Source organism: Natator depressus, chromosome 6 (assembly GCF_965152275.1).
Source record: "Natator depressus isolate rNatDep1 chromosome 6, rNatDep2.hap1, whole genome shotgun sequence".
Taxonomy (NCBI): Eukaryota; Metazoa; Chordata; order Testudines; family Cheloniidae; genus Natator; species Natator depressus.
Window position 1 is genome coordinate 29,679,833 of NC_134239.1, and position 24,407 is coordinate 29,704,239.

The following is a 24,407-nucleotide window of genomic DNA, read 5'->3' on the forward strand; positions in this document are numbered from 1 at the left end:
ACTTTTTTAACGCTTTAGGCTTAGTGATCACCATTTCATATCTGGTGGATGTGTCCCTTGGTGGAGAAAGGAAAATTTTCTTTACCTGTATATGCCTCTTCTTTGTCACTAGATGTCAAGTGGGGATGTATGATCTTGTGGTGGAGACACTGGACTGGAACTTGAGACTTTAGCTGTGTAAAGGCTTTTCTGGGAAAGTCACTTAGCTTACCTGCGTCTTAATTCCCAATTTTCTGCTTGTCTGTTGTATTCACAACCTATGTCTGTCTGATCTATTTAGAAAGTAGCTCTTTAGGAAAGGGAATGTCCCTTACTGTATGTGTGTCTGGTTCCTACCACAATGCAGCCTAAAGCTAATTTCTCAATCCCTAATAAGTGAAATGTTAAAGGAATTGACTGTACAACTTTTGTACTGTAAGAAACTTGCTGTTTGTTTAGGGTAGAGTTTACTCATTACAATAATTCAATACTGTTTCACAGTTTTGGAATAAATTGTTTCTGAAGGAAAGATTCAGAGATAGGTCCATAACTGATAGCTTTATCTCTCCAGAATAAGGGACTGTATGTTGGTGAGGATCAGGGGACAAGTCATCTTGTGATATCAGTGAGAAGCGGAGATTTTTTTTATTTTGCATAAAATGTGAAATTTTTGAAATTTGAATTTTTGGGGTTGAAAATGTGTTTGAATGATTCAGAACAAAATGAAAACATTTACATGAAACTGTTTTTTAAAACTTAGCACTCAAACTCTTTTCTTCTACAGCTTAGTATCAGACCATCAGATGCTTGGACTATTAATACTAACTACAGTAAAAAGCAAATGAATAAATTGTTAATACCTCTGAAACAAAATGTTAGTAAATATGACATAAAAGTGAATTGTTAATATTAATAAGAAAACAAGTTGTAACAAAATAAGCCTTCCTGTTGTTTATTAGATGTTATAGGAATGACATGTACAGTATATAAAAAATGTTAATAGCAAAAATGTTCATGTGATTGATTTTAACAAAACATTCTTCTTTGGATTAACTGCAGAAAAACAGCTTTTTACAATTTATTATGCAACAACACACTTCTCTTTTTAGGTTCCTACATTTAAAATCTTAGATGCTCATGTAGCTTTACTTCTTAAAATTAAAGCAACTGGAATTTTGCTGCATTCAGATGGCATGGTTGTGGTGAGGGTTGGTTAACAAAATATTTGGTTTCATTATATCATCAGTTGTTGTAAGTTTAAAAAGCAATTTTGTTTGTGAACACTGTACTTTACAATTTGAACATTTTGCAACATAAAAAATTCATTGGACATAGGAAGTTACCTTCGTTACAACAATTTTTATTGATTTAACTGTTTCTCTTTATTAAAATATACGAGACCAAATAGAATTTTGATTTTCTCTTGTGTTTATGAAAATAATTTAACATGTTCTTTAAAAAGTTAAGATTCAATGTAAAGTTCATTCTCCTAAACAAACTGTACAAGTCACATTTAATATATGGTGCACTTTAGAAGGCAAGGGTTTGTTTAGATAAAGTGCATCTCTATAATTGTAATGGGAAATGTGTTTTTTATTTGATAAACTTGTATGTTTTCAGTTTACATCATACAGTTTATATGTTGGATAAATCTATTACCAATATCTAATCAGGATAAACTAAAAAAAAAAAATCTATATTTCCTATACATTACACATTTGACAATGGTTTTACACTACGATGTAAAATACATTAGAAAAATCAAACTTGTTACCAGGGAATATTATATACAATTATCAGTATTGAAAATGTTTCTCTGGTTAAAATGTCTATAATTTAATTCCTCATGAGTGCCTTATTTTGAAATTTGATTTAAGCTGAATATTCTTCTAATATTTTACATATCATTTTCTTTCATACGCATCAAGTGTGTTTTCACTATTGTAACACACTCAAGGTCTTAGACCACTGCCAGATCATCTTATGTATCAAGTATTTAAAACACCATTGGGTAGCTTTCACAGAATGGATCAAACCTCCAGAAATAAAATAAAGCATTGTTCCTCTGATTGTCTCTTTCAAAGGAAATACCTTTCCTCTTTATGTTGGCACATATCACGAGAACTCTTGAGATGATTCCTAGGAAGCGATCATTAAGATAATTTAAAAATGGGTGACGCAAATCCATTCTTTCAAAATATAGAAGAGTCCAAAATAGCTGTGGTTTTTTTTTTTAATATTAAACACTTATAGTATTCAGTTGATGGATAACTGTATTTTCTAAGGACAAGATATAAAAAAAAAATCTTTATCATACTGAGAATAATTGTATAATTGTATATCTTCCATAGTTGGACTCACTGGCTGCTTTTTTATAAAATGTTGTTTCAAGACCATTGGCAAGAACAGTCTGTAGGTTCTTGGATTGAATAGTTGACCCATGTCGAGTTTCCACTGCAATACAATTGCACAGTTCGTCTTTGTAACCCAAGTTCCCGGCAGCATTTGCAGAATCTTGCATATGTGTTGATGTTGTAGTTATAAATGCTAGCAGAAGGGCATTTTCCATCACATGAAACAATGTTTACCTGTTAATGAACATTTTAAAAGATCATTGCATTTAAACGATTAAAAAACCTGAGTGTGGGATTTTTCAAAGAGGTCTTAAAGGAGTTAGACGCCCAATTCTCACATGGAAGCTGGGCGGCAAACTACCTTACACCCCTTTCAAAATCTCAGCCTATGTGAATAATAAAATGACTCAGCTAGGCCTACATTTTGAGGACCTCACTGAGATCAAAGGGCATTTTTCCATTGATTTCAATAAGACCAAGATTTGGCCACTAAGCGACATACTCAGCTCCAACAAAAGGATTTCTGAGATTTAACTGTAAAGAATTCGTAATGGTATTTTGGCTAATCCACAACACTCGGTGTCACTGGCTGGCTGTAGTCCATGATGAGGCCTTTGCAATTTCTTTGCTACATCAGGGAGGAATGTTCGGGCACAGAAACACTCCCTAGGAAAACTGAAGAATTTTACACCAATAATACGGTAACAGTCACTTACGGTAACTTCACTTGGTAGCTCCTTTATGTTCACGGGCTATCCCTTCCATTCAGAACACTTCTTAACCTTACAGATGGGCTTCTCTAACTGCTCAACCATTAACTCAGGAGGGGGAAAGTCTCAGTTGTCTCCCCATGCCCTCAGAATAGTGATTGCTTCTCACACACCCTGCCTTCCTGGGTCTGCTTACCTGCCCACTCCACATCCCTGACACACACCTTGCTGCCATGCTGCTCAGTAAGGAACTGCTGGTCTCTCAGGGGAGCAGCAATGAAGAGTTCCACCCCAAGGGCCAATTTGGAACTATACTTCCCATGTTCATTTACCCTTGGAACAAAACATTCAGTTTAAGATTGTCTCAGTAAGTGTCATTATAGTCTACGTAGTCAAACACCAGCACAGAAATTATGGACTCATTCTTCCTACAGATAGTGCCATGGGTGAGCATGATGCTTTTGAAGAATTTAAGGACACATGATCCCTATCCTGTGGCATTTAAAGGTGAAATACACTGTTTACTGTCATCACTATTAAAAAAGACAGCTCTTTCCAGGGGCAAATCCTGTAAGGCACTGGGTATCGCCTATAAAGTGCTAAACACCCTCAATTCCCATTGACTTCCGTGATAGACAAGTGCTCATTGCTTTGCAGGTCTGGATCTGTATTTCCTATTCTAAATGTACGGAATAACTGGTATTTGAGATACTATTACATTGTAAATATTAGTAAATGTTGACTTTTTAAAATGATGACCACTGCATGTGAGCCACTACAGATAGATTTGTGGTACACGCCAATTTCTGCCCTGAGGCTGACTCAGAAATAGAATGCATACAACAGCAAAGTTAAACTCCCACCACACCTTTTCTCATTTCCACCTTTCCTTATTTTTCCCCCTTCCCCTGAAACAAATTGTGATAGTTACTTACTGGTGTGTTACTTCTGCAGTCATTCTTGCGGATAGTCATCCTAACAGTCACCTTTTTACAAAATTTCCCATCTTCCCTACCTGCAAAGTATGCATTGATTGAAAAATATCAGCTCACAGTTCTGAACATTTCAGAAATAGCAACGTTCCTATATGTGTTATGGGCTAAAAGGATACAAAAGAAGATAATAAATAGTACATCACAGCATATACCAAAACCTCTTTGACAAAGAGATAATTTGTATATAAATCCTGGCTTTTAAAATGTATAATTATTCCACGCGTCAATGACAGTGTCCACTGTCTCTTATATATTCAATTATATTTCTAGTGTATTTATTCCAGATATATAAATTTTTAAGGACAAAATCCATAAGCCATGTAAGCAGTATTGTAGCCTCTGTCATGAAAATGCATTACCTTAATACAATGTTTTCTGAAGATAAAATGAAGTAACCATTCCTGGGAGAAGACTATTGATAGTACATTTAAATACATTTCCTGCCATAACACTATCAAACAATTGTATTTAATCAAAGTTGTAATTTTTGGTAATAAACACCTTACAACACACGGATTTGCCAACTACGTAAGGCAGGTTTGGGGGAAGGTTTGTCTATGTAAAAAGACAGAGAAACAACCCCTAATAAAAAGAGAAAATACTTAATTCCAATTTTTATTTGTATTACCTGTTTTTTTAATTTTTACAAGAAAAAAGATACAAAACATATAGATAAAACACATTCTAAAGTATCTGTTTATATATAAAATGAACAAAGGGTTAAACATAATTAAAGGGGGAAATATTGACTATTTGAAGAAGAAAGATCAGGCAGAAAGTTCAGTGGTTGCAGGAGTGAAAGAATAGTGTCTGATTGCAAAGGAAACGATCTTCATCCTGCTGGAGAACCCACATCACAAAGGAGATCTAAAAGAGAAATCAAAAGTCCATTCTATTAGTTGGACTACTGCAGTCCCATACTGCATCATACTGTAGAACGCTTAGGTCTAGATCCACAAATAGATTTTGGCACCTAACTGCCACTTTAGGTACCTAAGTCCAACATTTAGATCCTCAGAACCCCAGCCCAGCAGTCACATAATTCTGTGGACACCTAAACTGAAAAGTCCCCTAGGCTCATAAAAATCTGCCAATGAGCAAATGCTCAGCCACCTAAATCCTGACACCTGGCACTTATCTCATACGTAAACCCTGGAGAGATTCTCAAATTAGGCATTCCCCAGGCCTAATCCAGGGGACATTCTTCGAGATCAGGCCCTACACAAAACACAACAGATGGAGGAGATAGTTGGTGCACCCCTTATAACCATTAGCCCAGTAGTGAGGGCTTGAATGCAGCTCACCTTGAATGCAGGAGACCCAAGCTCAATTCCCTGTTAAACTGACTATTTTGTTATTTATACAAAATTGAATAGCTTCAACAAGAGGGACTGAGACAATGCCACCTCAGAATATCCAAAAACCCAGTGGTTAAGGCATTTGCTGGGGAGATAAGAGACATAGATTCAAATCCCTACTCCACATCAGGGAAAGGGGGGATCTGAACCCCAGTGCTCCACATCCTGGCTGAGTGCTCTAGTCACTGACTAAAGGTTCAAATGAAGGGGGAGGAATAGCTCCTTTGGGGGGTAGAGGGGACGCTTAACCACTTAATTCCAGGAGAGGGTTCATGGCTGAGAATCTTGAGCAGAAACAGTTGCCTCCCTCCAGTCCCCAATTAAGTGCATAACTCCATTTGACAGGCAGGTCTTTGGCCCCACCCCGCTCCTTGGCATTTCCTGTGAAAAAGCTTAGGCAGCTCTCCGCTCGGAGTGTTGGCTTTTGTGAATTGCATTCTTAAGCACTGATCTCTCCCCATTTATTGTATAGGTAGCCTGAGTGGCTAACTCAGGCCTATAGATTCCAGTAGGTGTCACAACACCTAAAGTTAGGTGTTACAACTCTGAGCCTAAGTCATCTTTGTGGATCATAGAATATCAGAGTTGGAAGGGACCTCAGGAGATCATCTAGTCCAACCCCCTGCTCAAAGCAGGACCAATCCCCACTTTTTGCCGCAGATTCCTAACTGGCTCCCTCAAGGATTGAACTCACAACCCTGGGTTTAGTAGGCCAATGCTCAAACCACTGAGCTATCCCTCCCCCATCACTGAGCTATCCCTTTAGCCCTTAGGGCCTCATAATACTTTCCACCTATACATTGATAGTACCTTTCATCCAAGAAACTCAAAGCTCTATACAAAAGGTGGATATTAATATCCCCAGGGAAACAAAGACATATTGGTTTGCCCAAAATCATATATTAAGTCATGGCAAAGACTGGATTAGCACATGAGCCCCCGTGCTCAGTTCCCTGCTCTAACCACTAGGAAATGCTGCTTCTCTAAGAAAAGCAAATGTAAGTTTTGACAAACAACTGACTCCAAGTACAGTAGAGATTTTTAGAATGTAGATTTTTTTCTAAGAGGATTATTTCCTCCCCTTACTTTTTCAATAAAAAATAGTTAGCTGCTGACTATGGCAAAAGTATCAGTAAATTATATCTTGGATAGGATAAAAGCACATTGAATAGGCAAGTAATAAGCCCACTAGGTGTGTCAAACAGAGAAAAGATAAAACAACATTTTTAAAAAGAAACAACTCACCATGTTCCTTTTGTCTCCAAGGAATTGGCCCTTAGCCAACTGAATCATATCTGAAAATGGTCACTTGTAATCCTGCTCTTTGCTTCTGTTACCACACTGTAGATGATGCCCAGGGTAGGGAATTCTTCAGGTACAATTATGGCTATGAGTTAATCTTGGCTGCACTGCAAGTGTGTCACTTCTCAGAAACAAGTACAGAATGCAGAGTATTTGCATGTGTGTGTTGATGATTCTTAGTAACACTTACTGACAGACATGCATAGTTTGCCTTAGAACAACTTTCATATAGATAGCATATGACATTGTAGGTAACTATATGTACTGTAATGAGATTCTTCTGTGCATTCTGTTTGGTTCAAACACGTTATATGAGTGCCTGCAATAGACACATGGGTACCGTGTAACTATATACACAATAATATGTGCTGTAACATTAGTGATGGTCAAATTCTATTCTCATTTACCTGGGTGTCAATAAGGATGAATGACACAGAAATCAATGGAGTTCTTCCAGACTCTGACATTAGTGCAAATGAATGCAGAATCTGGCCTTCAGTGATGTTACAGCACATATTATCGTTTATATAGTTACAGTCAATATCATTTGCTACATAGCAAAGTGTATTTGTGTTTTCACAAGATTAATGTAGTGAAGGTTAGCATTCACACCATGTGTTGTAAGGCAGATACTTATCATTGTTATTGTCTGTTTCCAATTATTATGGTATATATTTCCAGTATACTGTCCTAATTACAATAGACTAGAAAATAGGAACTTCTTCTTGTAAATATGCCACTGAATGCCTCATAATCTTCTAAAGAGTTATTTGAACAGTAAGCTTTAGTGAGCAAAGCAATTAGTCTCTACGTTCTACAGCACTATAAACATAAAGCGATTAGCCAACTTTCTAAATGTAGCAAATACACATGCAGCAAACTAAATACTATGCAAATGCTTACTACCAACAGTACATTGTTGGCTAACAACAATGCACTGCCCTTACAGTGCAAAATGGAAAAAAAAAACATATGTGAGCTGTTCTGAACAATGAGAAGTTAATACTACAATGCAGCTTTCAAACATGATTTGATGACATGAGGCCTGATGCTTTATCAGGGAGTACATTGTTGGAAATCAACAATGGTGCTGGTTGACTTGTTCCTACTGCTTTCCAAGAGAATGTACCTGAGTTACAGTGAGCGCTAGCTGTAGGTGTGACTGGGCTAACGGGAAATGGGATCAACAATGACATTCTGGAACCTGGTAAGAATATTACATTTTGAACATATTACACATAAAACAAAAGGGTCCCTCTATCATTAGTCAACATTTTATGGTCAGATTCAACCATGTTTAAAAAGGGAACTTAAAAAAAGGAAAATCAGCTTAAAATTTCATTGTGTTATGATGCAGTAGTTATTAAATATAAAATATCTAGAAAATAATAGCAAGAATAAGAGGAACTCAAACAATATTGTTTAGATACTAGTGACCTATTTTGAGCCTATCCTCCCCTCACTTACACCAGTTTTACCTTAATTTTAACTCTTAATTTTAACTTCAGTGAAGTTACTTTTGATTTACACTGGTGTAAGTGAGTGGTGAATCTGGCCCTTGAAGTTACTGTTAGACTTAGGGCCAAGAGATGGAAGGAATGTAATTTCCCACAAGAGCTATTTTTGAAAGTTCTCAATGTTTTTGTGAAATTCCTGTAGATTTCATTTCAGGGCAATGTTTTAAACTGCAGTTTTACTGCAAAAATTAGAGAGAAAAATCATAGTGATTCATGAGGATTAAGGTATTTAAAATGAAGACAAGATGCTAGTGATCTTATCCATAAAATGTCTTATGCAGTTACTATTGATCATGAAATTCTTATTGCCACAGGTTTTTTTATATTCCATCTGGGCCATATGATTCATACAATAAATGCTGGATCTACAAGGTTATACAGATATACAATCAGTTGTATTAGAAATACAAATTATAAATTTATTTGTATCCATTGAAAAATATGAATAGGTATTACACATTGCAAACGCAAATTTCAAAAGTTGTGGCACTAATTTGCTAGTTGGATTTTGTTTTGGAAAATGATGCCCAAAAGGAATGGTCCTGTTTTGTCTAAATCCACAAAAGGTTCTAATTTTGGCCCTTCTGGAAGCATAATATCAAGTTATTTTACCAGCTGACAAGAAAGTACATGGTTTTTAAGGCTCTTGAAGAGACTGTCTGTCCACTAGCTGACTTAAATGGCAGTCAGTGCCCTGAGGTATAAGGTCAGAGGAGGCAATGGCAGCTGGGAAGATTGAATGGAGTGCATAGCTATGGAAAAAATTATTTCAGAACCAGGGACAAGTGTCTCAAACAGATTTCTGGCATGCAAAAGACAGAGCCTATCAGGACAAAAGACCCCAAAATCCTTTCTCTTCTTCCCCAAGTAAACAAGAGTGTTGGCAGAGGAAATTGATCTTCCCTACTGTGATCTCCAACCACCACTACACGAAAAAAGGTAATTCTTAAATAAAAACATGAGGAACCCTTATCCTGCCTACCCATCTTCTGTTGTAGCAGCTCTTCGGCTGGTAACCCCAGTGCAGGCAGACAGGAGGACTGGAATCCAAGGAGGGCAGCCCAGGGAGGTAATGAAGTCCCCTCCCATCACTACCAAAGATCTCTGTGCTTCTCTTCCATGGAGCAGTTATGTAGCATCTTCATTTCCCCCACCACCACCCCGCTCCCACACATTGAATCCCTACTATCATCAGAACTGATTAGGCTATTATTCCACCTACTTATGCTGATGTGTGGGACTTTCATTTGTCTTCTTATATGTGGGTCTGGTAGTACCATCTACCATTGTGATTGGCTGATCCAGCCCATTAAAAGATCCTGTTTTCAGTTGCCTATAACTTTGCCAGATGTTAAACATTTGTGCTGAATTTTGCCATGCCAGGTTTCTGCCTCAGAGTGAAGTTTTTTGGAAATTTTCAGACAAAATGTTCAGTGATTTCTGAGAATGGAGCTAAGGAAAAATACATTGTTTTGCCCATGTTACAAAGTTCTGATGACCTTTTCTTTTAAAAGCTCTAGAGCACCTATTCTTTAGATGAGGGGCTCAACATTTGGCAGGGTAGTGGCTGTCCCCATGAAAATCCACCCACATTTTGGCTAAATTATAAGCCTTTCAAAAACAGCAGTTCTCACTTTGTTAACACATATTTCTTAGGTTTGTGTAGCTAAATTCCCTGAGGTTTCCATCCACACTAAGCATGCTGCAGCCTGGAGCGGTGCAGGACTTTTCTTGCAATTGCAGCTCTGGGCTGTTACAAGCCATGCTGGGTCTGGGTCCAGCCACCAAATCTGAGGGCAGGGAGACTCTCTCTCCTGTGCTCTCAATGACCTCCCTGCTGGGCCCAGGAAGTGTAGAGGAAGAAGCTGATTTTAATGCAGCGGGGACAAGAACAAAACCTGCAGGAGGAGGCAGGGGAAGTGGATTGGGACAAGGATCCCCTCGGGGATGGGGGTGGAAACTGGGACTGGAGGCTAGCAGGGATGGGGAGAGGGAAACTGGGGCTGGGAATTGGAATAGTAATGGATACCATGACTGGCATTTGGAGCCTGCAGTAAAGACTGGGCTTAGGAGGGTAGAATAGAACTGAGATCCAGGGTGGAGAGACTGGATCTGGCAGGGCCAGGAAACTGGGACTAGGAAGTGGGGGGGGACTAGGGGACAGGGAAACTGGGAACCAGTGGGAGCGGGGCATGAGATCAGTTGAGTAGCCAGGGAGGATGACTGGAATTGAAAACTTTTGGCGTGTGAGGAAGGAGCTGAGGGGGGGGAGTGGAGATAGATCTGACAAGGAGATAAGGTGTGGGGGGAGAACTGGATCTGCCTGGGCAAAGAGACTAGGACAAGGAACTGGGGAAATGGACACTGAGATTGAATGAGGAGCCAGGGACAGATAGTAGGACTGAGAGTCAGTGGTGATGGGAAATATGGGAAACAGCTGCTAGAGCTCAGGATGGGAGAGAGACAGACAGATCGGATGAGGAGTCAGGAAAGGGGTAGAGTGGAGACTAGGACTGGCTAAGATACTAGGGCAAAGATACTGCAGACTAGTAGCTGGAAATTAGAAATGGCTGGGCAAGGAGACTGAGACTGAAATGACAATCCTGAGGAGTGGAGAAAGGGACTGCCAAGGTGAGGAGAATGGGACTGGGAGGAGCAGCCTGGTGTGGGGAAAAAGACAAGACTGGGACAGGTTGGAGGGGATGGGGCAGAAGGGATCAAGCTTGGGGGAATAGTCAGAAGAGTCTGTGACCACTAGAGCACACTCCCCCCTCCAGTCCTGGAATGGAACCCAGGATTCCTGAGGCTCATCATTGTTCTACAAAGCATCCCATCCCCCTCTAGTGATGGTCCACATAGAAGATGACAATCTACGGTATCAGTTACTCCACTAGCTCAAGGGGAGAGATCTGTGGGGTGGATCTAAAGGTTCCAAGCCTGCTGATGACCCAGGTGTCTCAATATGATGCTACATGATGGAATTGCTGAAGACCCTCAGGAATCCTGGATTCCATTCTAGGCTCTGAAGGGGAGTGTGCTCCAGTGGGCGCAGACTCTTCTGCTCTGTTGCTGGAAGTACTTTTCCAAGATCTGAAGAAGAGCTCTGTGTGGCTCAAAAGCTTGTCTCTCTGACCAACAGAAATTGGTCCAATAAAACATATTACCTCACGTACCCTGTAAAGATCCTATGGTATTCTTTATAATGCTAATTTCAGTATCCTGGCTAATTATTCTTTTTCAGTTAAAATTCAACAACTTCAAAATGTTGAGAATTTACAAGTTCCATTACATCTTTAAAAAATTTCCCAAAAAATTCTAGTATGGAATGAGATGCTTCGCAATAAATGTGTGGTATTGCTATATTATAAAGTGCAATTCTGCATTTAAGAAAGAAGACTTGAGGACTCTCAGATAATATGTTGATCTATGAGATCATGTGAGCATTGATGAGCCTATAGTGTCATTACATGGAATCATGGGAAAACCTCTCTTTATTGCCTTAAGTCAGGGCTAGAATTAATTGTATTTAACCAATATCTTGTAAAGTACAAAATCGCCAGCAGATTTCCCTCCTCCTCCTCCTTTTAATCAACAATTTCCCTCCTTCTCAGAAAAAAAAGATCATTAGTTTCTAGTTTTTTGTTGTTGTTGTTGTTTTTTAAAAAGCAAAATAAGGATAGAGGAAAAGAGACCAAGTGTTTATGTTTATATAGTAGAATCTAAAATAACCCTAAATAATATAAATCAGCACCATATTTTGAGGGAAACATTACTGCTTATTGTAATATTTGTTATGTCCCTTTAAACCAATTACATATGATAGTTAGCTAAGGTTTGTGCAGCACCTTGCACATGTAAAGTACTATACAAGTGAAAGATGTTCCATATTTTAGAAGTCACTGCCATAAGTTTCATGATTTTATTATACCTCCCAGGCAACTGGGGAACTTTACTGAAGCAGAAAGAAAAAAGGTTTTTCTTCAGAGTAAATATTAAAACTAATAGTGACTTCTAAGATATGGAACATCTCTTTCACTTCTATAGCACTTTACACATGCAAGGTGCTGCACAAATATTAGCTAACTGACTCTCTCAACCCTCTGGGAAGTTTGCTTGCTCCTGTGAGCCTCAACACAACTGTGAGGGGGAGCATCTCCATTGTACAGATAAAAAAACAGAGATAGAGAAGGCAATGGCCATATTCCGCCAACCTGGCTCATATTGAGTAGTACAATACCTTACTCCACAAGTAGTTCCATTCATTTCTCTGGAGCTACTTGATGAGTAAGGCACGGCGCAGCATCCGTAAAATGACAGAACCTAGCCCAAAGTGACTTGCCAACTCCTCACAGCAAGTCACTAGGAGAGCTGGGGGCAGAGTTTAGGACTTGCTACCTCCTAACCTGTTGGTCAGTCTCCCAGACCTTGCTGCCTCTCATAGAGGTAATCTGCACAGCATTTGACTCCTCAAACTCCATTTTACTTGAGTCAAGTGCATAGGAGTTGTAAAATGAGTTTAAATAATGTTTGCCACAAAAGTCTATTTATTTATACTCATATTATATTCAAATTTATATTCATTTAAATTTTTACTGGTGTGAAGATAGGATTTAAAAACTTATGTTAAAGGAAATACAAATAATTTTATTAAATTGTTGTGACTTACAACAAGAATATCTGACCAGATAAAACACTGATCTTGAAGGATTAAAGTAGAATTAAACACTCATTTGGAGGTTAATTTGGAGAGGACTGGTGCACTTCAAAGCCATCAGGCCAAATACTGACCTCATTAGAGTCAATGGCAAAACCTCTGTAACTTTAATGGAGAGTTTGTCTCATTGGATTTTCAAAGTAAAATATTAGACCATAAAAAGGACCCTGGGTCTGATCTCACACCAGTTTTACTCTAGTTTAACTCCATTAGCTCCAGTCAATATACTTCTAAAAAATACTAGTAAAGGCCATCCTTCTTCTAGAGTCAATGAGATCAGAATCAAGCCCTCATGAAACAGTAAACCAGTCTCACTCCTATTATAATCACATGCTAAATGGACTTTTCTGATTCCTGAAGTCTTATTAGTCACTCACATGTTTTGCAGCATCCCTCTAGAAAGGGCACAACATAACCTCCAATCTAAACAAAAAAGAAAAACAAAAACGTTAGAATAATTTCTTAATCGTAGCACCTATATACCAATGCTATTAGAGGTGACTTCCCTTATTCTATCCTGATCTACAATTCCATGCAACCTCATTAATTGCAATGGTTTGGATCAGGGAAGAAATTGGTCTTAAATGATCTAACTTGAGTCTATCAACACATGTGAATATTCAGTAGCTGTCATTAAATATCATCATCCACCAACAGTTATCAGAGTGGTACCTGAACAGAACTTAGAACAGAAAACAACTGTGGGATCTCAGATTCTATCATGTGATTCTTGAAAGTAAATGTTGATTCTTTGTAGAGCACAGTTATGGTCACAGAAAACTGATCTTGAGTTAATTCTCATAAAAAAGAAATCTCTGCTCAACAAAAGGCCCATTCTAGCCACGGCTCACTGTCTTTGACACTATAAGATGGAGCACCAACTGGAGTAAAGTAGACAGAATAATTACAGTCTATGTCAAAGCATTCTCAAATAATTTCACTGGCATACTGGCTCAGTTACAGTGTCCAATTTCACTCCTACAAGCCATAGTGATGTCTCCAACCTTGTTTCTTCATCAGGTCTCTTACATGGTGATCACCGAAAAAATACTGAAACTTTCTTGCTTTCTCAAAAACTCCAAAAGATGAAAGAAGGAGAAGACTTTTCTACTAACTTGACTTTTGCTAAACCCTCTTTGCTCTTCTACGTCTGCCATTTTAGGGGCTAGAATGGAAAATATCTTCTACCTAACTGGGCCTCTTTTTTCTGATGGACCACTCCATTCCTGTCATCTAGGAAGGGGTATTACAGATGCATAGTTCCTATAAGACTGTTCCCTGGTTTAGTACCCTCCCACGCACACCCCACCACAGAATTAAAAGAGAACTATACAAGATTGTTCCATACAGTATATCTTCTGGTTACTTTGTCCAGCCTAATTTTTATGCATTCAGACCAATGGAGGTTTCATGACCTCCCTTCATCTGCAAGACTATACCACAGTTTCATACATCTTACTATTGGGAAGATTTTCCTGATATTCAGCCTAAATTCTCCATCATTTTTATGAGCTAAATTGCCATATACAGTAAGTCAGTTAGAAAAGAGACGTCTATGACTGTCATGATCCAGTGTCTCCAGCAACCACACTCCAACCCTCCATCTGGCAGTAGGGTTGCCAGGCATCCGGTTTTCAATGAAGATCCGCATGCTGTCCCCTCCCCCAGCGCCGCCTCCGCAGCTCACATTGGCTGGGAACCATGGCCAATGGCAGCTGCGGGGGCGGCACCTGCAGGCATGAGGGCAGCGCATGGAACCTCCCTGGCTGCACGTGCACCTAGGGGCCGGACATAGCGGCCGCTTCTGGGACCAGTGTGGAGCCAGGGCAGGCAGGGAGCCTGCCTTAGCTCTGCTGCACCATCAACTGGGAGCCAACTGAGGTAAGTGCTGCCTGGCCAGAGCCCGCACCCCAACCCCCTGCTCCAGTCGGAACCCCCTCCTACACCCAAACCCCCTTTCAGTCCCAGCATCCCCACCCTCACCACAACCCCCTGTCCCAGGTCAGAGCCCCCTCCCGCACCCAAACTCCCAGGGCCTGAACCCCACACCCCATCCCACACTCCAAACCCCTCAGCTCCAGCCCAGAGCCCCCTCCTGAACCCAAAACCCCTCATCCCCAGCCCCACCCCAGAGCCCACAGCCCCTGCCAGAGCTTGCACCCCTCCCGCACCTCAACCCGCTGCCCCAGCCCTGAGCCCATTCCTGCCTTCCAAACCCCTTGGCCCTAGTCCAGAGCCCCTTCCTGCACACCAAACCTCTCATCCCCAGCCCCATCCCATAGCCCACACCCCCAGCTGGAGCCTTCACCCCCTCCTGCACCCCAACCCCCTGCCCCAGCCCAGTGAAAGCAAGCGAGGGTGGGGGACAGTAAGCAATGGAGGGAGGAGGGCTGGAGTGAGTGGGGGTAGGGTCTCAGAGAAGGGGCAGGGGCAGGGCAAGGGTGTTCCGTTTTGTGCAATTAGAAAGTTGGCAACCCTATCTGGCAGCCTACTAACAATAATTTACCTGGGACCCACAAAGTCCAGTTCCAGTATGAAGCTCCAGTCCTGAGGTCTGATTGGCAGAGTCCCAGAGTGGCTGAATGGCCCAGTTGCTTTCCTTAAGCCAACAGCAGGAACAGGAAGCTGTCTGAGCAACTGGGTTCCACCCTGCTGTGTACTGTGTGCTACCTGCTCCCCTGTCTTGATTTCCTGGCATCCTGAGCTGTCTTGACAAATGGCATATGATTTGTGGTTCCTGATCTCCAGTTTTTCTCCTGCCTCTGACCCCCGCTATGCTGACCAAGCCAACTCTTGACTCTTATCTCGTGGGTATAGACACATGACTCTGGCTATTAGGTCTGGTCACCCATGACCCAGCTGTGACAATGATCAAACCCAGAAGTGCTTACAGGTTTGGACAGCTGTGTCAGGCTAAGCTTGGCATTACAAACCTGCTTGAAAGGGGGACGTATCCTCTCAGAATATGGAATGTCCATTACAGTTTTGTAGCTCAGGAAGCTTACTGACCCAGCGAATGTGCAGGCAAAGGTTTTGTATAGTTAGAGTAGTTAGAGCAGTCGACATTTTGCTTTTAAAGATCTAAGCAGACACAATAATTTTTCCCCTTTCTGAGATGATTGGAAGACTTTAGGACTGTCAAAAATAAAACTTCAAATGCAAATACAAACCGTAACAGTGAAATAAACTGTCTAAAAAACACTGACCTTCACACATTCAGTTTCATTAAAGGGTGGGCAGCTGATGGAAGATGTAATTAAAACCGGTCCTACTGTTGTGGTTGTGCAGTCATACTTGACACAGTTTGAAATCCAAGTAGTACCGGGCTGTTTAAACATTGTAAAATATCACCATCATCAGAACTTGGGACAAGACGTCACAAGGTGTTATTTTTATTTTTTAAAACAATGAAATTAAACACAGTCCTATCTGAATTAACACAAAGAAACCTCCTGAAAAGTACAATTTAGATGGAACTTTTTAAGCATAAAATTATACTGAGGATCACTAAAAAGCGTAATCAAGGTGTAATCTATTTCAGTGACACAGCAAGAGAGCCTATTTTCTATTTGGTTTTACATTTTTTTTTTGAAAGAGGCATCAGTTCAATTATTATTGTTGAAACATAAATGCATAAGGCCAAATATGTCCTTCAATGCACATGCAATGTGAACCATGCCCAAGTCAGATGTCAGAATTTGGATATAGTATCTAGTTAACTTTTGGGTCACTTCTCAGTATTTTCAAAGGTAAATTTTTTTTTACAAAAACTTACCTTAAAATTGGAGACTGTCCCATTCCTGAAAGTGTGGAGACAAGATACATTCTTACAGTGACCACAGCAGGTTGTTAAATCTTTTGGAGGCTCATATACTTGATTCTGCAAAAATCAAACATGTTATTCCCGCTATATAACAAGACAGAGAATAGATATTATAATTGTTTTTAATATATTAATACCACGTTAGCGTCATGGGTTAGATTTTTCAGGCTGTTGTGAAGCTTTTAGAATTATTATTGTACATTTCAGTCTACAGCTTATACACTCACTTTTTATAAGATGTTACTGAGCTTGATCCAACTTTCACTGCCATCAATGCGAAGAGACTGACTTTGAGAGATGAATTGGGCCCTTTACAATTTTTAAATAGTGCATGTGACTGCTTATCCAACAATCAATGTGCTTTTGAATTCTGATGTATTACAAATTGTAATCAATATGTATTCAGGAAAATTCACACACCAAAGACACAGAAAAAGACTTTTGCTGTGGATTAATTCACAGTATTTTGTACAGAGACAACATGAGACTTTGGATGTGTGGGGGATGGGGAGGGGGGTTATATAGTCCATTTTTACAGGATTTCTAGTAAAGTTTTTCTTCATTTTTACAAATATTCAGCTAGAGCCAATTTCTAGTTGGTATTTGCTCACCCCAAAGAAGCTGAGGCTAGAGGGGAAAGTGGGGTAGTAGTGTTCTATTTCTTCTTTATGAATTTATACCTCTCATCATGGTATCTTAGTGTTACACATCGGTACTGGCTCTTCTGAAACCAGAGATGGGCTCTTCTGAAACCAGTTCTGAGCACCCTTGCATTCTGTGGAAGCTCAGATCCTCATCTGAACTTTCAAGCTAGGTCCTACTTCTATAATGGGCCAGTGCAAAAACCCTATGTAAGCAGCCCTGAGGAAGTCCAGCTCTAAATGTGGATCTAAACTTTGTGGCAAAGGCTAATCCCAACTCATAGAGTGGCTGATCCACATGTCCTCCATGAGTAGAATTGAACAGGATTATTCTGGGGTGAGGTCTAGGGTTCAAACGTTAAGTCTGCTTATTTTACCATGCATATTCTATGATCCAGCCAGCCACAGCCTCCTATACCCCCAACTCATGCAGATTACTTTTGCAATAATAATTTGCACAGGAAAGCACTGGATAGGTCTAGGCCATCCAGCATACAGAAGCACTAAGTTTGCTGCATTAATGGGGTCCAGAGTTTAACCTTAAGTTTACATTATTATTAACATTACACAGTTTTAATCAGAAGAGCTACAATAGATCATTAAGGAAGGAGCTCACAGTTGGTTAATCTCAGCACCCAGTTCCTATGAATATAATTTAATTACCAATGAAAACTCATAGTTTAATCAAGATTACCAAACACAATATGAAAGTTTAAAATTCAGAATTTCTTACAGCTTCACATTTGATGACACAGTTTATCCAGGAGATATTTATCCGATAGTATTTGGTGGAGGGATCAATCATGTTTGTGCAATAAGAAGTATGACAAATGCCATCAGGTGTGTGTTCCACAATTGTCTGTCCAGGACGCAGTACTCCTCTCTCGTTAGTCAGACACACCTTGTCTCTCACTGCAACAATACATAAAAAATATACAACACACTCACACAAATCACTTTGGTTTTACAACAGCTAAGCAAAACGTAATTTTTATTACAGAGTAACTAGGAAGACAATAGCTAATGTAGTGTTTAATATAAATTTTTTTTTAAATTGGGGTCAGATCCTCAACTGAAGGAAATTGGCACGGTTCCATTGACTTCAATACAGCGACACCAGTTTACACCAGCTGAGGACCTAGCCCTACAGCTTTAATAAGAATGTTTAATGGCATTCACTACAGCCCCAAAATTGTTCCTACCATAATCATGCCTGAGACGTAGAAATGGATAGAATATTCCATTATAAGGAGCCTTAAAATGTCTGTCGGCAAAAGGCCATACAATCAGTGCTTAATTTGTGGTGGGGCTTGCCAGGACTGAGCCCCAGTACCTCTAGGCTTGGCAGTTCATAGCCCCGGCACCTCTGGGCTTGCTGCATCAGTTATGAAAGGAAAACAATTGCTTGAGCCCCAGCACCTCTTTCGTTACAAATTAAGCCCTGTATACACTCCTCTGGCTGTGTGTGCAGCTGAGTGAAAGGGAGACACATTGAAGTTTATATAATGGAGAAGAATTTCTGACATACTATCTTATCAGGGTGCAACATAAGACTTGAGGCCAAATCCAAAGAACTTCACACATACTGCAGTCTGGAGATCTGCAGGAATTGAAAGTGGAGACCTAACAGATTGCATTTCATGTACAGTGTTGTGCTTTGCATCTGCCCTGTTTCTCTTTGAAACAGGACTGGATCAAAGCAAATTAAACAGTTAATGCATGTCAGCAGGGTGAATGCAGGGAGTAGAGCATGGCAGGCTAGCGCAGGATAAAATCACACCCCAGCTTGCCAAGAACTAAATGTTTGTGTAGACAAGCCCCTAGACCAGAAATAACAACATGTCTTTGCAGCAGGTGCCACTGACTCCATCCAGACAGGCACACACCTGCAACCCTTTAATAGTGGCTTACTGAGTGCCTTGTGGGAATTCCTGCTCCACAGGGCAGCACAAGTTTGAGGCTCTTCTGGCCCCATTCTGTACTTTCTGAGATTGATTCTGCACAGTTTTGAGCACTGTGACTTCTATCCTGCAAAGCATTTATGCACATACTTAACTTGCAGCACCTGTGCAGCAGTCTCATAATGGATCAATGGAACTACTCAAGGGCTAGAAGTGAAGCATATTCTTTACATGCTTTGCTGGGCTGGGGCTAGTGCTCAGTACTGCAGGACTGAGCCCTGTGAAGAGAAATATGCTGCTTAAATTCGCTGTTCATCAGCATCTCACCACTGCCTCCAACTCATGTCCCCGATTGCCCTGCCCTGCTCTCCTGCTGTGGGAATTATTTCCAGGTATGCAGTGGGAGACTGTGCACAACTATACGTTAGTGAGAGAGCCTAACACGTACCCTCCTTTTCCTCTGCTTCATCCCACAACCCTAGGTGTGGGTTATTTCAGTGAATTCTCTCCCCCCAGTGCCATGCGTCAGAAGTGAATGCATGGTCCATAGCAGGTGATCCACCCTTAGCACTGTAGGGGATATGTCTTTGATGCAAACTCTTCTCCTACTTACCGCACTTGTACTTAATACAGCCACAAACATTTTCTGTGCTGTTCTGAAACTGGTCATCTATCTGCAGTTTCTCCCCCTATCCACACAAAAGAAAAAAAGATAATGTGATATCACAAACAAGTGTTTGTCTGTTTGATTTTTCTCACTTAAACTTTCACTTCAGGGCTAAGTAGCATAGTCAATACACTAGTCTTTTACCCTGGAAGCCGTGTCTGGAATCTGACTTTGATCACCCACAAGTGAAAATTAGTTTAGTGGCTGTGACTTAGTGGACATTTGTTTATGCCTCCAAAGTGAGAATGATTACAGTATAAGAAGAGTTCGAAACTGAAGTGGAAAGACCATGGCAGGTCAAGAGGGTGAAATCCAGTGGCACACTCATTAATGGAAGTCTGCCTACTGTCTGGGCCATGTCATTTGCTGGGATAACTCCACTGATGTGAATGGAATTACACAAGCAGAGAATATGATCCTACATTTTACATTGGCCAATTTTCTTTCATATGCACTAAGATTAATCAAATTCATCCCTTCCTCCCCCCTGCAACAAACCTCTAAAAACCTATTAATAACAGCTTTATTGTTAGCTTTTTCTATATAGTTAGACTATAATATTTCATGGAGAGAAAAATACTATTTGTTCATTAAGATGTCAAATTACATTTGTTATTGATTATTCCAAGGATAATACATTTTTCTGGATAAAATAATCACAGTGAATTCAAAATGTATTTATCCCGCAAAGTATTTAAGCATGTGCTGAACCTTAAGCACGTGAGAAGAATGCACATAAGCTGTCCTATTGAAACGTGACTAAGTGTTTTACTGAATCAGAGCCTGATGTTTAAAAAACACTGACATATTCATCATGACAGGATAGTATTAAATTAATGATCATTTAAGTGTTTAATTTCTGTCAGAATAAAGGCCAAATGCTGCCCTCTGATGTGTACATGCAATTCCCATGTATGTATATTTCAGAGCAGGATTTGATCCTAAAAGAGAAAAGCAAATTGATACCTGATAGTCATTTTAGTCTGCATGATATTTTTCTCTTAGATTTTAAACCATGTTTTGAATAACAACTGAAATGTTCATGACTAACATTTCAGCTATATTATGCCATAATTATCTAATCTATCCACTAAAGCAATTTGAAAAGAGGAGAAGATAAAGAAGATCATCATCATTTACTGACACTTTAAATATTTTTGCCAAGAAAATTCTAAAATAATTCATTTTAACAGGATGGATTCCATACCAGTTTGCACTGAGGTTTAGCGATTGTATCACATGCACACTCTAAAATAAAACAGAAATTATCATTCAGAAAAGTATCTTGCCATTTGCATTAAAACAAAAAAAAGTGTCAAACAGCACCAAGTAGTCACTACAGAAGCCCTGCTGGCTTTTGAAACATCTCCTGCTGAACCCAATACTGTGGAGACAAACTGCACTTGACTTCTCTTCCAGCCTGACCCCCAATCCCAAATAAATGGATCCCATAGACCACTTTGCCGTGTAGCTATTAGAACTACTTATTTTACGATCTCTCTGAAAAAAAGAAAAAATCTGGTAGATTAAGAGATTCCTTGCTTTGTGCTGGCTACTCCTCATTTCATCTGCGCACCAGCACCTCTCCATGGGAGACATATCCAAAACAGCCTGCACCCTGGGCAGGTTAACAGCTGAATAACTTTGATTATTTTGTAGCCTTCAGGCTAAAAGGCCACAGAGATCTTGCCAGCTCAACAGGATCTAACACAGTTAAAATGAAAACAGATCATTTTACCACATGTACGATATGGACAACACTTTTCTGGGCTCCAAACTTCCACCAAAGACATCCCCACTGCACAGTCGAATTCATGGCAACGATAAGTTTCACAAACTAAAAAAAAGAAAAAAATACCTTAAACATGTGGTCCTATTTTTTTTTTTTTTGACGAACAGAAATACAAACCACAGGAAATGAATTGCTCACTCATGAAAAGCTCTGGAGAACTCTGGGGTAGGATGGGGTTGGGGGGGGTTGTATTTAAAATTGCTTTACAAGGCTCCGCGTTGATCTTGATCAATCTCCACTGTACAGTGCCAGGAATGACCAATATCCATACATGACATAGGTGTGTGGATGCTGCTTTATGAACATGAAACTTTAAACATGACAAGTGTATAGGTTCAGCACTGGAGAGGACAGATTATATGCCCAACAGGAGAGAGATATCTATTCCACCAATTATAGCACTGAACATTTATTACTAGGAAATTCAGTGCAGTGACTCTACTATTTTCATTTAAGAATCACCAAAAAAAAAATAAAAATCAAATCAACTTACCACACTGGTATGCAGGGCAACATCTATCCGTAGTGTTGCCGTCCACAGTAAGCACTTCTCCTTCCTGACATTTTGGTATCTGATCAGAGCAAACCCCACATGCTGAAGAAGACAGATTTAAATACAAGAAAGGAAGGGAACTGAAAATGTTATTGAGATATAGCACACAAGATCTTACTAACTGTAACTGTATTTTGCCTGTTGAGTCACTCAGCTGTCTTACGGCACCCTCAGTCTGCCTGAACATAAATACAGCACACCCTAGCCATAACTAACCCCTGGGGATGCAAACCATTTGTTTGTTATAGCCAGGGGTTCGCTATACTGAAAGAGCACTGCTGGGCTGACACCTCAAGCCCCGCAGCAGGAGTTGAGAGCTCCTCCAGCCCTGGGGCCACAGCCTGAGCAGACAGCTCTCTGCCACCCACCGCAGCCCTGGGGCCAGAGGAGCTCTCAGCTCCCTGTTGCAGTGGTGGGGCTCCAGGTAGGATCCAGGGACCAGGTTTGCAATAGTCCAAGGTTCGTAGTTGTGAAAGGCTTTATTGTGAGGAAATCTTTGGTTCCCAACAAAAGGCTTTATCCCTGACACCTGTTGTATCCTCTTACTTGAACTTGCAGCAAAAACCACAGTATTGAATTTTTGGTATCACAGGCATTTCTAGTTGAAAGATTTATGATGTCAAACATAGGCCAAAGGACAACAGGTTGTGCAGGAGACAGCTCCACACTCAACACACAGCTTCCATGCTAACAGAGTGAGCACAGACAACTGTCAGCAATGAAAATTCCTTTGGTACAAATGTATTTAAGGTTTGTCCCAGGTGGAAGTCCTTACTGAAACCCCAGCTATTTGACAGTTTTTCTTTAATGCCTTAACAGTTGCATGTAGCATACTGTGCCAGAAAGATTCACCCTGTGCTCCACTGAAATCAATAGAGTGCAGAAACAATGAGTATACTTGAGGGACACATACAGGACAGTTTATTGGCTGTACGGCAAAGATCTATACTGCAGCAAGTGGAAATCTTGCATGATGTCAAGAGTGTTATTTTACTATTGTTCTACACCAATGGTTCTTAGACTTATTTGATCAGGCCCCCCTTCTTTGTGTCTGTAATCATTTATGCGCCTCCTCCCCCCACTGCAAGTACATATACCACAACCCAGGTCTGAAGGCAGGGCCACACCAGCAGCAGCACAGAAGTAAGGGTGGCAATGTGAAAAGTGATACTCGTCAATACCACTTTTCACAGCAGACTTAGTGCCCCATTGCCACTTCTGCGCTGCTGCTGCCACCCTGCCACCTCCAGGTGAAGAACTGGGGTGGAGGGAGCCTGAGCCCAGGCTGCCTCTCGGTGAGGGAATGGGGGGAAGGAAAGCCCGAGCCCGGGTCGTGGGGCTCCAGCTGTCCCCTTTATCCCTGCCTCACAGGTATGCACAGCCCTTCTGCATGAGCCCCAGTCACCCAGGGCTGACAGCCAGAGCTCTTAAAAAAATAAAAATAAAAGAAAAGCACACTGCTTATGTCTCCCTTGACACATTCCTGTGCCTCCCTTGGCAGCCCCCCAGCATTGGTTGAGAGCCACTGATCTACACTATGCATGGACCCCACTGGCCAAGCCCTCAATCCCCAGCTCTGCTACAACATCATACAGTGCTGTTTTGCAGCTCCCCAAAAACCCCTGCATGGGATGGTGTCTGCCATTTCCCTTGTCCTATAGAGACAACAAACAGTTTTTAAATGGCATCTGGGCTTTACGCAGCTGTGGTGGGTGCCCCACTGTGGCCTTAAATGATAAATGATTATCCAGTTATCCTTGCCTATATGCTAACATGCACAGTCGCATTAAGTGAAGCTATCATACCACATATATAAGATATGCAGCAGGTCCCCTCCACACGAGCAGCAATCAGAGTTTGGTCTTCTCGACAGTTCTGACTCTGCTCCACTGGTTCACACTTGGATGGGTCACATTCTAAAACAAGCACAAAACATTTTTCGTTAAATGTCAATCTTTGGGAAAAAGTATGGTTTTCCCCCTTTCCCGTGAGAGCAAAGAGGGGAGGTATTATAGCATCATCAAGGCCAAGCCAATCTCAGAACAACGTATCTATGCATTTAGATTTATGAAATAATAAACCAAAAGGCACCTACATCCCA

General features: G+C 40.5%; 1 protein-coding gene across 1 annotated transcript in view; it reads right to left on the minus strand.

Annotated features, from left to right (window-relative positions):
* Positions 1 to 2,327: 2,327 nt before the first annotated feature.
* Positions 2,328 to 24,407, minus strand: part of OTOG (otogelin) — a 165,346-nt gene continuing 143,266 nt past the window's right edge. The window contains exons 46-56 of the mRNA XM_074954907.1: positions 24,112 to 24,222; positions 22,247 to 22,348; positions 21,700 to 21,798; positions 21,169 to 21,209; positions 19,908 to 19,983; positions 18,127 to 18,305; positions 16,705 to 16,809; positions 16,136 to 16,255; positions 13,307 to 13,352; positions 3,979 to 4,058; positions 2,328 to 2,567 (exon numbers count right to left, since the gene is read on the minus strand). Of these exons, the coding sequence (XP_074811008.1) occupies positions 2,367 to 2,567; positions 3,979 to 4,058; positions 13,307 to 13,352; positions 16,136 to 16,255; positions 16,705 to 16,809; positions 18,127 to 18,305; positions 19,908 to 19,983; positions 21,169 to 21,209; positions 21,700 to 21,798; positions 22,247 to 22,348; positions 24,112 to 24,222 (1,160 nt within the window). The 3' untranslated portion in view covers positions 2,328 to 2,366. The remainder of the gene's footprint in view (positions 2,568 to 3,978; positions 4,059 to 13,306; positions 13,353 to 16,135; positions 16,256 to 16,704; positions 16,810 to 18,126; positions 18,306 to 19,907; positions 19,984 to 21,168; positions 21,210 to 21,699; positions 21,799 to 22,246; positions 22,349 to 24,111; positions 24,223 to 24,407) is intronic.